Raw genomic sequence first — 15,909 nt, 5'->3', positions numbered from 1 at the left:
GGCTAGTCGGGTAAAGAAAGAAGTACCTAGGATATTTCAAAGAAGATTCATCCAATAATAATAGTCAAAATATTACTCTCTCATCAGGGTATAGTGTAAGAGTGGAAGGGGAAGGCAGAGCACCCACCAGGATAGCTGGCACAGACGTTGTTGACCTGAAGCCATGGATAAGTTTCCTTATTCACAGTTCCTGAGCACCCCCCCGCCCCGCCACCAAACTGTACACAAAATTGTCTGCACATTTTTTTTTTTTAGAGAAGATTAGCCCTGAGCTAACATCTGCTGCCAATCCTCCTCTTTTTTTGCTGAGGAAGACTGGCCCTGAGCTAACATCCGTGCCCATCTTCCTCTACTTTTTTTTTTTAAAGATTTTATTTTTTTCCTTTTTCTCCCCAAAGCCCTCCAGCACATAGTTGTATATTCTTAGTTGTGGTCCTTCTAGTTGTGGCATGTGGGATGCCACCTCAGCGTGGCTTGATGAGCAGTGCCATGTCCGTGCCCAGGATTCAAACCGACAAAAACACTGGGCCGCCTGCAGCAGGGCGTGTGAACTTAACCAGTTGGCCACGGGGCCGGCCCCATCTTCCTCTACTTTATATGTGGGACGCCTGCCACATCATGGCTTGCCAAGTGGTGCCACGTCTGCCCCCGAGATCCGAACCGGCAAACCCCGGACCGCTGAAGTGGAACGTGTGCACCTAACCACTGTGCAACTGGGCCAGCCCCTGTCTGTGCATTTTTATGGGAAGAGAAATCATAGCTTTCATCAACCACTCAAAAGAGTTCAGTAATTCAAGAAAAGTTAAGAATCACCAAGCTAGTAACACCAGCGCCAAGCACCAATGCCCCCACCCATCCTGCATAAATCGTAGACCCAGCACCACTGCTGTCCACCCTCTCCCGCCACCCTGACCCAGACCACCACGAAACAGGCTCCAATGCCAGCCCTTTAGGTCACTTTCTGAATAACCGATGGCTTAAAAAAAAAAATCTTTAATGGAATCTGTGCTCAAATAATATGTTACAACAAAAATATACAGAATGTACACAATACAAAAATATTTAGAAACAAACATTGCAGCTTGTGTTTTGTTTTCCACTTACTCAAGTCCTTGGGGGAGGGGGAGTTCAGTGTTTTTTAAGGCAGAGGAGTATCGGTGCTTTCGAGCCAGCACTGGGAGCAACATGAACGATGCCACGAAAGGGCTTCCATGGCACCCGGGAATCTGCATTATCTGCAAACGAAATTGGACACTGGGGGAAGATCTGAGCTTGGTGAGTAATGACTCCCCTATTCCTCTGGGCAAGAATGTGCTCATGGAAATTGAGAGTCCTATTAGCTGGCAAAAGTGCCCCATTAGGGAGCTCTTCCTAATTAAAAAACGAATGATTAATGGTGTCATTAAAGCAAAATTTCTCCTTTGAAGGTTTGTTTTCCTTTCCCCAGTTTCTGAGATTCCTCTTCCGTTGAACGAGCGAGGGAGCCTATGGATGCTGTTTGGGGAATCCCCAGCTCTCAATTTCCACATCCTGCGGATGAAAGGCTGGCCTCCCTCACAGCCTGATGATTCACACCACCCTCTGCTTCCCAGCACACTGGCCAGGTGGCCATATTGGACGAGGAAGGAAGGATGATGAGGATGTGCTGCTGGCAGGGCGCCAGGAGCACGGGACAAAGGGACCCGCTGGGGAGAAAGCCAGACAACAAAAAGGAAACCTTTCTTACCAGACAGCTCTCTCCAGCCCTGGATTGGAGACCTGGGTTGTGTGAAGTGACCGTTGTCACCACTGTACGGCCCTGCTTAGAAGTGATGGTTGGGGGAGGGTGGTGGAGATGGGCGTCAAGCAGAACAAAGAACTTTTGGGTTGCTTTTGCATAGGGAGCTGCTGGGGCTGGTGGCCTGAGGTGTGGATAGGCTCCCATAGCGTGTCCCAGACCTCGGAAGACAGACTTAACAGGGTGGGAGATGGGACTTCCACTGCAGGCAGTCCTTCTCGGGAACAAGCTTCCATCGGAAGTCCTGAGGGAACTAAGTGCTTCTCTGAGGGCTTTCTAGAGGCTTCTAGTTCAGTCTTCTCACCCAAGAGAGAAGAAGGCCCCTCTCCATGCCACACGAGACAAAAGCAGAGGGCTCTCCTCTCCCTCCACCCACAGCCCAGAACCCCCAGGTGCCAGGGCAGGATCTGGAGGGGAAGTCCTGCCTCCAGCAGGGCACCAGTTGCCTCTGCTCCTCCAGGAAGGGACGGTACCACTCAGGTTTAGCAGTGGCTGCAGCCTATGCTGAGGCCCCCTTTGTCATTCTTACCTAAGTCTTCTTGGCTCCCATTCCAGCTCAGAGTCTCTTCTCCTAAGAAGCTGACTCTTCTCACTACGCCTTTCTCTCAGTAGGGCAAAGAAGGGCTGGCAGGGCACAGACAAGATGCCCCAGACTGACAAAACTCAGCCAGAGATCAAGGCCCACACCACCTCAGGCCGGCAGTCCTCAACACAGTGTTGGCACAGTACAGCATGACTTTAGGAGCCATATGTGGGGACCAGGACCATCTATTTAGCACTGGGCAATGACAGGGAAGAGCTTGGCATAGCCTGGGGCTAAGTAGGGGGTGTCCCTGGGTAGGAAGACTCTGCGCATTTAATGTGATCACCGGGGACAGGAAGACACAGCGGCCCAAGACCCAAAAGGCCTGGCCTGGCTGACTCTGGACCTCAGTGCACGTAAGGGCTCTGAGGAGCAGACGGCTAGCAGAAGGCAGTTCCCACACTCCTGCCCTCATTCCTCATGAACCCAGGCCCTCTATCTCCCAGACTTGGGTTCTTTGTCCTCCTGGGCTGTCAGTGGTTGGGACTTCCAAGAGCAGGATAAAGGGAATGACATATTTTGTCAAAGGTCATCCTCGCCCCAGGCTCCCCTCAGGGCTGGCACCAACTCCTGCTAGGGGGTAGTTTTCCCACTAGTGACTTGGGGGTGAGGATGGCCCTGATCATCTCCAAGTCCCCTCCAACCTCTGAGCATCTGAGTCTACGAGCTGCCTTTGCCTCTGACACTCATCCAAACACCCAATAAATCTCTAGAAGCGGTTTTCTGCCTGCATTGGGACTCCTTTTACTGCAGCCTCCTCTGCCCCCAACTCAAATGGACACATAGCCTCAATACTCCTGCTCCAGCCTCCCTTGCACCCCCAAAGCTCCCTTCCTCCTAATGGAGACAGACAGAGCCTTTTCAGGTATGAAGGCCATCCCAGAGGGAAACAAGGGCAGAACTTGGCAAAGGCAAGGAAAACCTCAGCATCCTGAAGGACCCTGGAAGGCCCTAGGTCTTCCTCCACCACGGACAGTCCTCCCATCTGTCGGTGATTCTCAGGGGTGCGCCTGGAAGTGATGAGAATGGGAAAGAAGGGGCAAGCTTTGCTAAAAGCAAGACCACACTCTGCCACCTCTCAGCACCTGCCTTCCTCTCGGGTAGACCCCTCCACACACCCCCACTGCCCCTCGCAGGCTTCCTCTGCAGTCTCCAACTCACCTCACATTGTCTTTCCCAACACATGGGCATCTCCGCCCGCCAAACCACACACACACACACACCCCCAAACACTGTCTCCATAATTAAAGGAGAAGTACAATGCAGGTCAGGGTACTGGAATGGAAGGAAAAGACCCTGAAAACAAGGCAGGGTGTGGGATGCTGGGGCACTGATGTGAGATGTCAGCTTTCTGGGAGAAAGGGAGGGAGAAGTCCTCCCCAGGGTGGAACCTGGGATGGAGCTTATCCCCTCCCACTTGGGTTTCTCTTGCTGGGAACCTTCAGGGCAAGCGTGGGGCCTGGAGTTACAGCATCTCCCTCCCACCCCAGGCACTAGAGGCCACACCCCAGTGCCCACCGACAGGCACAGAGGGTACCCTGGGCTCCCCCAGGGCCAATGTTGACATGTCCACTACCAAGCCCTCTTCCACTCCAGGGTTCCAGACCCAATGGGTGTAGATGGAACACTTCCTGGTCTGCAGTTGTCTCTCTGCTGGACAAGGGTCCACCTGCCTACTACACGCCCAGGCCTTCCTCATACTCTCAGGGTCTCTCAGGGTGGAGGATGCGGGAGAAGGCTGCTGCCCAATCTGTGACAAGGGAGGGGACCTCTGAACACATGAAACAAGCCCAGTCCTAGGGGATGGCCACTCTCACCCGACCCCAGGCCTTTGTCCTGTCCTGACGTCTTCAGAACAGTCTAGAAGGACAAGAGTAGCTACATCCAACTCCTCCAGCATGTGCCTTTCAAAAAAGAGCCTCTGCTGTCTGTCCAAATCTGAACCCAAAGATTACAGTGCGTCAGTGTCTCCTGTCCTTCCTCCCTGGCCTCAGTGAGCTGGTGATGAGAAAAAGAACGCAGATGCTCCTTTCTGATGCTGCTTCTCACTCCCCTCCCTGGCCTCGGTCCTCCAGGTCCTTAGGGGGGTGGCGGCAGCTTTAAGTCCAGCAGAGTGTAGGCAAAGATGTTCCAGAAGACAGCGAACAGCACAAAGATGGTGTACATGGCCACAAAAATCCACCACAGCGACTGGTCCTGCAGCCTCTGCTCATAGTTCCTCAGGACCACCACGCCAAGGGTGATGCCCACAGCCACACCACCCAAGTGCGCCACGAAGCTCGGGTGAGGGCACGGGGGATAGGCTGATGGGTGGAACCGGAGCCACACAGCCCGCCCAAACTCCATGCTCACTGCAAGGGGAGGAAGCAAAGAGAAGTCAAAGGAGGGCCACTGGGCAGGGGCTGAGGGAGAGGCCTTACACTCCATCCATCCGGCCACCCAGCCACCCACTCAGCCATCCACCCATTAATTCATTCACTACCCATTAGGCCAAGCACTATTCGTTCTATGCACTGGAGATATAGTAGTGACGAAGACAGAAAAGCCTCTGTTCTCCCAGAGTTTACAGGGTCTGGCAGTCAACCAGCGTCCAATTACATATAGCAGATAATTTCAGTAAGAGAAATTCTATGGGGAAAAAATTAGGTAGTTTAAAATCAATGCTGGGCATAAGGAGGGGGCTTCTTTAGTTTGGGGAGTCAGGCCAGATCTCTCTAAAGAGGTGACATTTGAGCAGAGATGTGACTCTCAAGAGAAGACTCTAAGAAGAGCATTCCAGGAAGAGGGAACAGCTCAGGCAGAAGCCCAAAGGCCCTTGGACCCTTGTGGTCATGAGTCTGGAGGCTCAGTTTCCCATCTGTAGAAAGGCTCGGCCTCTATGTACCAGTCAGGCTGTACTGCTGAAGCATTTACAACAACTTCAATATGTGCCAGCACTTTACAGTTTATAAGGGCTTTTCATGCCTTATTTCAAAATCTGTAGAAAACTCTCAGAACCAGTGCTTCTGTGGTTGGAAGGAAGGGATGGAGGAGAACGGCAAAGAAGGAATGGAAATAAACGATCCCAACAGTGCTGGAATTTCTCTCTTAACAGATTCTAAAATGCCCCACCCCACTCTCCAATCCATCCTTTTTGCATGACCTTCTTTGTTCAGCCAATTCAGTGGGTATGTACTCTCTTGAGAGGATAGGTGTTGGGTAATTTCATTTCCATCAAGGGCAGGTATTCTTATCAGCATTTTACAGATGAGGAAATCAAGACAAACTTGACAGATTGCAAGAATGCTCTTTGAGGGGAATTTTCTACTTGTTCAGTTCCACTTAATTAACCAGGGCGCCTCTCTCCACTCTAACCACTCCAGGGGTGCCAGCATCGCCAGGGACATTCATTCCCCTGGGGATTGCCTAACCTCCTGGCCTGGGCCCGGCAACCTCAAGGATGGCCGATAGATGGCGGAAAAGGAGCAGCCAGGGATGGACACTGTATCCTCCTCCCAACCCCCAGGCCCTGGGGTCCACAAGAGAGGTTTGAAAGACATTGGTCCCCACTCCAAAACAGCATTTTAGTTTTGATGATGCTTACAGGTGGATTTTTTTAAAACAGCAAGACTCATGCTTCTCTTCTCTCCCTTGCAAACAGAAACTCAGAGTCTGAGCAGACAGGGAAGCTATGCTCACCTGTGCCCCCACCCCACCGCTCCCCACTGCCCCCCACTGCCCCGCATTGTCCTGGCTGAAAGAGTCTGTGGGTCTTAGGGCTGGAAAGTCTTCTCTGGGCTTAGAGATCCTCCAAACCCATCCAGGAAACTGAGACCAGAGAGCCCTGACAGCCATGGGGTACGAAGCACAGGATGTGGAAGTGAATTCATGTGGAGCCACAGGCCCCTCCTCCACCCCACGTTTGTTCTGGCTCAGTCTTCCTCTTCCCCACATAGCAGGAGGCTGGCCTGGGCAGAGACAGTCAGGGTGCTCCAGGCCATCTTGGCTAAAGTGCGGGGCATTAAAATGGCACAGGCTGGCTCTGAATTCTGGCTCTATCACCTCCAGCTGGGTGACCCTGGGCAAAGAACTTAACTCCCTGAGTCTCAAGCATCTACCTGTGAACTAAGCCTAATGATAATTCCCTCCTCATAGCCATGTTCTGAGGACCAAAGGAGAGACCACGCTCCCTCTTCTCTCTCCCTGCCTCCATCGCTTCTGTTCAGACTCATCTCTTCCCATCTCAGAATGAGCCTCTTGGTCTCTGGCCTCATCCCCTCCACTCAACTCCTTCTCCACCCTGCAGCCTGACTGCTCTCCTAAAACTCAAATCTGCGAGCAACTCTCATTTAAAGCCGTCCTGTGGCCTCCCAGGGCATTCAGGATGAAGTTCAGTTTTTCTCTTTGTATTTAAAGCCCTTCATGGTCTGACTCCTATTATCTCTTATCACAATCACACACAGTCCCAAACCCCACAAGCAGTTTAGCTAACCAACCTGCAGACCTCGACCCTTCACTCACCATGTCTTTGCTCCTGCTGCCCCTCTGCCTGAAATGCCCTCTTCACCTCGTCTACATGGCGAACACCTGCCTGTGTTTAACACTCAAAACGACCTCTGTAGGTAGAACTGACTTGTCCCAACTAGGACTCCACCAGCCCCTGCACATAGGGGTTCATGGATTAGTTACGGCTTGTGAACCTGCTAACTGCAAGTTTTAGTGTGCGTGTGTAGGTGCGCATATGTGCATTTTAGGGGGGAAGAGTCTCTTGCTTCCTAAAGGAGATCTCAAAGGATCAACTCCATAACCCAAAAGGTGATTAAGAAGTTATTTTTTCTGATCTGGGTGCTAGTCACTGAGGGAGACACTCATGCTGTGTGCACTTTTCTGTTTGCATATTATATGTCAATAAAAAGTTTGAGAAAGGTTAGGAAGTAGCATAGTGGGCCAGACTTCTCTCAAAATATCCCTACTTTGTTGCACATTGTCTCCCTCTTTTTCCTTGACCACATGCCTCTGTGCCATCTTTACACCCCCGGGGCCACTGTGGGGCCCCCTTCCCCCAGCCTGCCCCGTCAGTACTTACTACAGATCAAGGCCACAGCCATCCGCAGCAGCTTGAACTGACACTTCATGCCTGACCAGTTCTAGGGGAAAAGGAGAGGGTTTCATTAGTTCCAGATCAGACCGCTCTTCCGCAGATGTATTTCACTTAAGAAAACCTGGCATTTAAAAAAACAATCTTCATTAAGTCCTGAATGAGGGGTGGTGGCTTCATCACAGATCACACCAGCATGGCTTGGAGATTTTAGGCAGTGGTAAGTTTATTACTGTCATAAAAGCTCTTGAGCTGCAGCAACAGAGGAAAAGAATCTAGATCCAGGGAGATGAGAGCCCCTCTCTCCTCTAGACACACAGACAACATCTGAGAGTGGCATTAATTGCTGGGGCCCACAGTTGCCGGGGCTGCAAGACAGCAACCGAGCCAAGTCAAAGCAGAACCATCAGGAGGGTGAAATAACTCAAAATCCTGCATAGGAGGAATGAAAGAAGAGGAGACACATGGGTCAAGTTCATTGTGGTCAAGTATCAAGTGAGTCAACGGAAGCAAAGGGCACATTCAGTGTAACCTGCAAGCGGAAGACTCAATGGCTGAAAACTTCAGAGAGATTTTTTAAGCTCGGGACACGTTTCCATTTCTAATGAGCAGAGCTGTCCAAAGAAGGAATGATCCATCTTGGGGCTTCGTGAGTTTCCCATCATTGAGGGGTTCAAAGGGGGGCTTCGTATCTCTTGGAGAGATGCTCTAGAGAATTGGGCATCGGAAAGGGGGTGGGCCAGATGGCCTTCAAACAAATCCCCCTTCCCCTGAGAATCTCTGAACACTCTGAACCTCCAAAGCAGATAAACAGAGTACAATTATTCACCTTACAAAAGGATTTTTCACTTTACAAAAGACTTCGCCACAGGGTTCCTTTGAGGGCACTCCTGCAGTGCATTCAAAGCACTATTCCATTTACACAGACGCACGCGCACACAGAAACGAGCCTGGAAGCTTCCTGGAACACATCAGCCCAGGGAAGGAGGCAACTGGGCACAGCCAGGGGCTTCTGTTCCTTCCCACCCACCCACTCTGCCTTTGCTGCCTGGCCCAGGCCCAGCCAGGGGACACGTCTCACACTCCTTTGACGTTGGGGAGACACGCGTTAAACTTTACAGAGGCCCTGAGGACTGGCACGTACAATAACATCTATGGAAGCTTCACTCGAGCAAGCAGAACGCAGGGAAGCTGCCAAAATGAGGGAGAAGTCCTGCGGCATTCGGCTTCTTGCCCATTGCCTGCCTTTCCCCCATTATTCCTCACTGACCGGCAAGCCCTTCCTCACAAAAGGCGAGATGGGAGACACACAGCCCCTTTTTAGGTGGGAACGTCTAATCTTTGCTTGCTCATATGTTCTGTGCTAAGAAGCAGATGGCAGGACGTCGTCACCCGCTGGTGTCTGCCCCGAGAGGAGCCCTGCCAGGACACAGAGGACAAAATGGGAGTCGGTGTCCTCCATGGGATCTAGCAATCCACTTCGAGCTAGCTCAGTTAGCTGATAATGAGTGGTCCCTTAGCTCCTCTCAGGGCTGAAACCCTAAGATGGCAGGGTCCTTGGGAGTCACCCAATGGACCATCTCCTCCCAAAGAGAAATCCGCTACCAAGCAAAATGGCCCTCCAGCCCCTGACGGAGAGCTCACCACCTCGTGGGGTAGCCCCATGAAGAGGCTCCAATCACTGAAAAGTTCTTCCTGCAATTGTCCAGCCAGGCTTTGCCTCCCTGTGATGTCCACCGAGGGGTCTTAGTTCTCCCTTAAAAGTGATGCCTACATTCGTAGCAGTATTAACCACAATAGTCAAAAAGCAGAAGCAACCCATTGACAGATGAACAGAGAGACAAAATGTGGTACATGCATACAATGGAATATTATTAGGTCTTCAAAAGGAAGGCAATTCTGACACATGCTATAACTCGAATGATACTTGAAGACACTATGCTAAATGAAATAAACCACTCACAAAACGACAAATATTGGATGAGTCCATTTATACAGGGTGCTTAGAGGAAGTCAAATTCATTGAGACAGAAAGCAGAATGGAGGTTGCCACGAGCTGGGCAGAGGGAGGAAGGGAGAGCTGCTGTTTAACGGGTACAGGGTTTCAGTTTTGCAAGATGAAAAGAGTTCTGTGGATGGATGGTGGTGATGGTCGCATAATATGAGTGTACTTAACACTTCTGAACTGTATTCTTAAAAATGGTTAAGATGATAAGTGTTATGTATATTTTACCACACTTAAAAGTGATACAGACCACTTCTAATATCCCTTTTCCTCTTAAAAAACTCTCTGAATATCTTACCTGAAGCTGGTGTCTCTTTCACTGTGTTCTGAGTGATAATACCAGGCAAAATAAATCTAGGGTGTATTGGTTGCTCTTTCGTTCAGCTGAGGTCCATGCCTGCTCTGGGCCCTATCTGGGATCTGTCTTAGAAAGCACTGTCCATATTTTCGTTCCAGCAACACCATCAGTGGGTGGCTCAGAATTCCTTTTTCTCTACTGTCCTCATTTGTAAATTTGAGATAACAACAGTACCCGTCTCAATTACCTACCTCGTGGGTTGTTGTGAAGGTGAAATGAATTAATATGTATAAAGCACTAAGAACACTGCCCCGCACATGGTAAGTGTCATATAAATGTCCGATATTAGTGTTTAGACTGAGGCAAAGACAGTGAGTTTGCCCTGCACAGCAACTTTAAAACTTCTGAATCTCAATGACCTCGGACAGCTCTGGGAGCTCCCGTTTCTACCACAATGCCCCCCAGGCCAGCTTTGTTTAATACCTGCTTGGGCCCTGAAGGCACTGGAGTTTGCCAAGCTGATTCAGTCACACCCTCTGCTCTGCACCTTAGGGAAGAAGAAACTGAGGGTCCAGGAGGGCTAGTTCAAGGTCACGGTGAGTTAATGACGAGCTTGATAGGGCTCCTAGTTCAGGGTTGTGTATACCCACAGTTCCAAGACAGGAGCACATTCTGTCTGTCTGTTCTGTCTGTCTCTGCTGGCCGCCCCAGCTGCCCCCAGAGCTGAGCGAATGTCAGTAAATGGCCAGTCTCCCAGCAGCCGAGGGGTTAAACTAGAAAGTCACCCCTCTGTGCCAGCTGCCTCATTTTCCCGACCCATTATTCCCTCCAATAAAATGAGTGCAGTGAAACAACAGGAGAGAAGAAAAAAACCTCACACACAGCCAGCACTGCTGCTGCTATAAATGTTGAAAAGCCTGCAGGCCCCTGGAGAATACAAACCTTTTGCAGGCCCTTTAATTTCATTTTCTCCCAGAGCCACGCAGGGTGAGACGATAACTCACCCACCGCAAACAAGGCGGGAACCAGTCCCCTCGGCATCTTGCTCACCCAGCCAGTTAAGAGCTCAGAGGCTGGAACGCAGGAGGGGTGCTTCCAATTCAACACAGCTTTCCACAATCTCGGTGGAAACAGTTTCTTGTCAAATGACTTCAAGAAAACCCAACACAGGAAACGGGAAAGCACAACACAGATAAATTAGGGAGTGATTATTTGTCCTACAAAAGGATTTTTACTTAATAAAGGGAACTTTATAACAGATCTTTTGTTTCTTTCAGACAAGAATCTTTCCTTGTGCTTTGATAATATGGTTCAATTTGTGAAAATTCAGATCTCAAACATTTTAGGAAAACATCTATCATATGGAGCAAAGTGTAAGTAAATATCTTGTATATTTAAAAATGGAACTCTGGCCAATGGGCCTCAGCAAAAGGCAATTAATAAATTATTTAATTATGTGTATCTTTATCCTTCCAGTGCTTAAAATAAGAAGTCTTAAGTGTAAGTCTTTTATGCCATGCAGATATTTTGTTGAACTATTTTCTGAATTTAATTCCTTGATGTAAACTGCAAGCTTTTTGAAACTCAAAGTGCTTTTATGAACAATAGACATCCTTTGATTTAAGGCAGAATCTCTCATTTAAACAGATAGTCCTAAGAACAAAAGTGTTAAACATTTTCCTATTTTGTATCTGAAGCAAAAAGGACACATTTTCTGATTGTTCTCTGTACAAGTATCAGGCAGAATTTATAAAAATAAAAAATTACATGTATACAAATACATATAAACACACACACACAGGATCTCCCAGCTGTGTGGTGATTTGCCATGTGGAAGGCATTTTCACATTCATCGTTTGCATGTCTTTCTCACAACTACCTTGTGAAGAAGGGATCACAAATCAGAGAACTGAGCCCCTGAGAAGTTAAGGAACTCACAGCCACTAAGACGATGACACTGGTACTCCAACCCTGACTTCCTGACTGTTAAATCTATGCTTTTTCTCCTTTCTGTGCTGACAAGGTGCTTTCTTGTGTACATATATATCGACTAAATCTTCATTTTGGAATTAAAAACAATAGTTTATCTACTAGGTTGAACCACATGAAATTGCCAACGCTTAAATGCTTCTGACACAAAGAGATGGCAATTTCATACGGTTTGACCCAATGCATCTCTGAATTGCTGGGCACTGAGCTAATTTGGGTAAACGTGGCCTCTTGATGAAAGGAAACCGATCTTTCTAATGAGAAAATGAGAGTTTTTCACTGTCAAATAAGCACCACACAACTTTCTAGGGGAGGGCTGCAGTATGTCATGCTCAGGGGACTGGAAATCTCTTGGTTGGCCAGGGAAAACCTTATCCTTCTGGAAGAGCAATGGGTTCTCGGATGGGACTGCTCATCTCCACCACCACAGGCCATGGGCTACTTGCCAGAAAGAAGCATAAACTGGAACAAAACTGCTTTCACACCTCCCTCCTCAGACCCCATGCCCCACCCCATGGTTCTTGGGGTGGTCTGCCCTCTCCATGGGAACTTGTGGGACATCAGGGCTGTTTCCCACGTCGTGGGGAAGGGGGTAGAAACAGGGCATCTTTATGAACTTCTGTTTGTCTCTTCTTTCCCATGTTCTCTTAGTTGTGCTTGTTTATCCCCTTACACACATACACATCTGGGGGGGGGGGGGGAAGGAAGGGGAGGCTAGCATTTCCTTCCCCTAAAGAAAGGAATTGGGGCAGGGGGAGGGGGAGTGGAGGAGCCGGAATTCAGAGGAAAAGCAGTGTCTGGGGAAAGCTGTGGCACTGATACAGAATGACCCATTTAAAGGGCCATGTGAGGCAGCCCTGTGCTCCCAGGTTCTCCGCAGACCGAGCTATGTGCGTGTGCAAGACACATGCACAAACACACACTCAGACTCACACATTCACACAAGCCTTCCCACACCTGCTGTGTCTCTCCAAGCGCTCACTTGAAGTTGCAAAATTCAGGCAAGTAGCAAGGGCAGTCAGTGTATGTCTGTCTGTCTCTCCATCTCTCCCTCTCATGTTTTCTCTCTGTGTACAAAGGGGACTTTGGCGAAAAGAAAAAGGATAATGTCGAGGAGCGGGGCAGGTGAGAGTGGCAGTAATAAAGAAGTAGGAGAATTTAGGAACTCCAAAACCTGTTGTAACTGAGCGTTCACACATCTGCCATGTGGTGAAGATAGTGACAGAGGAGGGAAGTGAGAGCAGGGCTATGAGTGAGAGCTATGCCTTTTCTGGACACTGTTCATTCATTCCTTCCCCCCTCCTTCACCAAAATGTAGTAGGCACCACCTACCATGTGTCCAGCCCTATGCCAGGCACTGGGGACAGACAAGTAAGACCCGAGCCCTGCCTGGAGGCTCTCAGACTAGCAGAGGCATTAGGCAGGGTGAGCCAAGCACTGCCAGCCCCCAAACTTCAGACTACTTCCGAACAAGAAAGCAGGCTTCCTCGGCCTCCTCGGAGACTATCAGATTGATCCCAATTTCTTGCCTTGAAGACCCCGTCTTTATTCTGAGTCCACCCTGGCCTCTTCTGCGAGCAGTAGGGAATTGAGTTAACATTTATATTGAGCGGTTCTTTTCACTTTATCTCATTCATCACGTATCGTCCCATTTCATAGATACAGAAACTGAGGACAAAGCAGTTAAGTAGTTTGCCCAAGGTCACTCTAGGAAGTGGAGAGCTGGGATTCAGATCAATGCTAACTGGCTCCATAACCTGTGCTCTTAATCATTACACTATATTCCCTTTCAGGAAAAGGCAAGGAAGAGCTTGAGAAATGGAATGTTGGTGTCCCGCCACTGTGAAAGGCTGACGTAGGGGAACAACACTGGAATGGTGGTCGGGAGATGTGGGTTCAAGGCCCGATTTTGCCACAAACTTGACTGTGCCTTTGGACAAATCACTTAGTCTCTCAGAGCCTCCTTTTCTATTTGAGAATTTTGATGAGATCATCTCTAAGGCCCCTTTACTATAACAATCTATGACAGACAACAAATTACAATTGTGATGCATGCTAATGGTCAAGAATTTTTAACACTTTTTAAAGTCACTGACTGGGAAAGAAGCGGAATAGGGAGATGGGGAAATTCACAAGCAAAGACATGACTGGAGAAAATATGAATTCTATGTGGAAGGGCCCCATTTGAAATGGGCCTGCAGAGTGAGGAGTGTCTGTGAACTCCGCTACCAGCCAGGTTTGCCTGGCACTTGCTGGGCCTGCGGTAGAGAGTGGAAGGAGCTGAAACCCAGCTCCAGCAGATTAATGCCTGGGCTCAGTGACAGCAGCGGGGAGGCCAAGAAAGACATGCTGGGACGGGAGGTGCTCACCATCACAATGTTGGCCAGATGGGCAGAGACGAGCGCATACACCCCTCCAGAGGAGCCCACGACTGGTGCAGTCATGTCAGCCACAGACACTGCCAAGGATCCTGGGAGAGAGAGAGATCGAGAACTCAAGAATGCTGGAATGGGGTCCCTTTCCCAGCCCCAGGCCCTTGGATGCTGCAGCCTCAGGGGTAAGACTCCAGAGCAAAAGGCCCCACCTCTTCTTCCCTTGATCCCATGTTGCCTTGGAGCCTCCTAGAGGACTAATTTATGTCTGAAAGAACCATTTGATTCAAACTTCTCCTTTTACAAATGGGAAACAAAGTGTCAACGGAGGGAAGTGACTTGACCAAAAGAGAACTTGGACCACGACCCAGATGTCTGCCTGTCAATCCAACCTCTGCCTCACATTGTGCTCTCAGGGCTTTGAGCAATAACAAAAATAGTGGCAGCAGTTACTGCAGAGACAGCTACCACTTACGGGGCACTGTGTGTCAGACACTGGCCAAGCATTGTACCTACATTCTCCCCTTTAACCCTCAAGACACCCCGTTGAGGCACGTGCTAGTAGCCTCATTGCAGAGGTGGGGAAATTGAGCTGAGTCAGCTTGTAGGAAAGGCTGGAACCAGGATTTGAGTCCAAGTCTGCCTGACACAAAGCATGTGTTCTTGGCCTTGCCAACAGCCACTCCCCAAACTGGTACAGAGGTCAACCTCCACCCTCTACCATCACTCTCTCTGCTCAGCAGCATCCAGAAACCTGTTTAACATCACCTCCAATCTTCCTCTAGCCAAGTGAAATCACAAAAGGCCAACAGGATCTCCAGAGCCAACTCGGGGCTTCTCTGGAGGAAAAATGTCCTTGAAAAATCTCTGGGGAAGAGAGAGACATGATGTCATACCCTCTGGGGGAAAGGAAGGGTATGTGACTCTTGGTCTGGGGGATGACAAACTTTTATCCTGGGAGGGAAGCTCGGCAGAGAGGAGATGGGAAATGTATTGTTCTGGTCTCATTTAAGCGTGATCAATGCTTTGGCTTCTAGGGAAGGACACGGGAGACTAAAAATAACTGGGAGGTAGAGCCCAGGGCTCAGAGAAGGAGAGGTGGCTGGCCTGGGTGAGTGTGCAGAAATACCACTGGAAAATGCCCGCAGGCTCTTGAGCCAATTAGCAGCTGCCTGGGTGGAGAGAGGACGGACAGGTAGAAGGGCAAATTCTGCAGGTTCTATGGGGTGGCGGGCTCACTACTTAGGAGGAGGCTGGGCCCAGCCCAGGAACCAGAGCTCCTGACAACCCTGGGCATGGAGAGGCCCTGTAACATTATCTGCCTTCTCCCAACATACCTACCCTACCTCTCCCAAGCCTCCTCCGCTCACTGAGATCCTTCAAGAAAGAGATCCCCACAATAGTTTCCTGGTCTCAAGGGGGATGTAATCTCCCAGGAAAAAACAAACTGTCATGAACCAAGAACTCTCAAGTCCTTCTCCCCTCCTAGAGCGACGATAAATCTTTCTTCTCCCCTTTCATGCCTTCCCTCCGGCTTTAATTAGGTATTGATCTATTGTCAGATAACTTTCTTTTTTTTTACTGCCTAGGCACGGGGTCAGCCATATATAACAGAAAAAAAAATCCCAGAGTGGCAAACAGGCAGGCAGCAGGATCTGCATGACAAAGGATTCCCACGCTCTCCTGGCGGGGCTGGCTAGGAAGGCTGCATTGCAGGGCTGCAGAGGGCCGGCTGCCCAAGCCGCTCCTCATTAATTACCGTCTGGACAGAGGAAGCCCCAGCTCCCTGGGCTGGCCTCTTTCCTCTG

The 15,909-nt window shown here is 49.6% G+C and overlaps 1 protein-coding gene across 3 annotated transcripts in view; it reads right to left on the bottom strand.

Annotated features, from left to right (window-relative positions):
- Positions 1-979: 979 nt before the first annotated feature.
- RHBDL3 (rhomboid like 3) overlaps positions 980-15,909 on the bottom strand; it is a 44,633-nt gene continuing 29,703 nt past the window's right edge. For all 3 annotated transcript variants that reach the window (XM_070482763.1, XM_014862166.3, XM_014862167.3), the window contains 3 exons: positions 14,099-14,199; positions 7,426-7,486; positions 980-4,711 (listed from right to left, as the gene is read on the bottom strand). In XM_070482763.1, coding sequence (XP_070338864.1) covers positions 4,440-4,711; positions 7,426-7,486; positions 14,099-14,199 — 434 coding nt within the window. In that variant the 3' untranslated portion in view covers positions 980-4,439. The remainder of the gene's footprint in view (positions 4,712-7,425; positions 7,487-14,098; positions 14,200-15,909) is intronic.

This window comes from Equus asinus, chromosome 13 (assembly GCF_041296235.1).
Source record: "Equus asinus isolate D_3611 breed Donkey chromosome 13, EquAss-T2T_v2, whole genome shotgun sequence".
Classification (NCBI taxonomy): Eukaryota; Metazoa; Chordata; class Mammalia; order Perissodactyla; family Equidae; genus Equus; species Equus asinus.
This window is presented reverse-complemented; position numbering and strand designations above follow the sequence as displayed.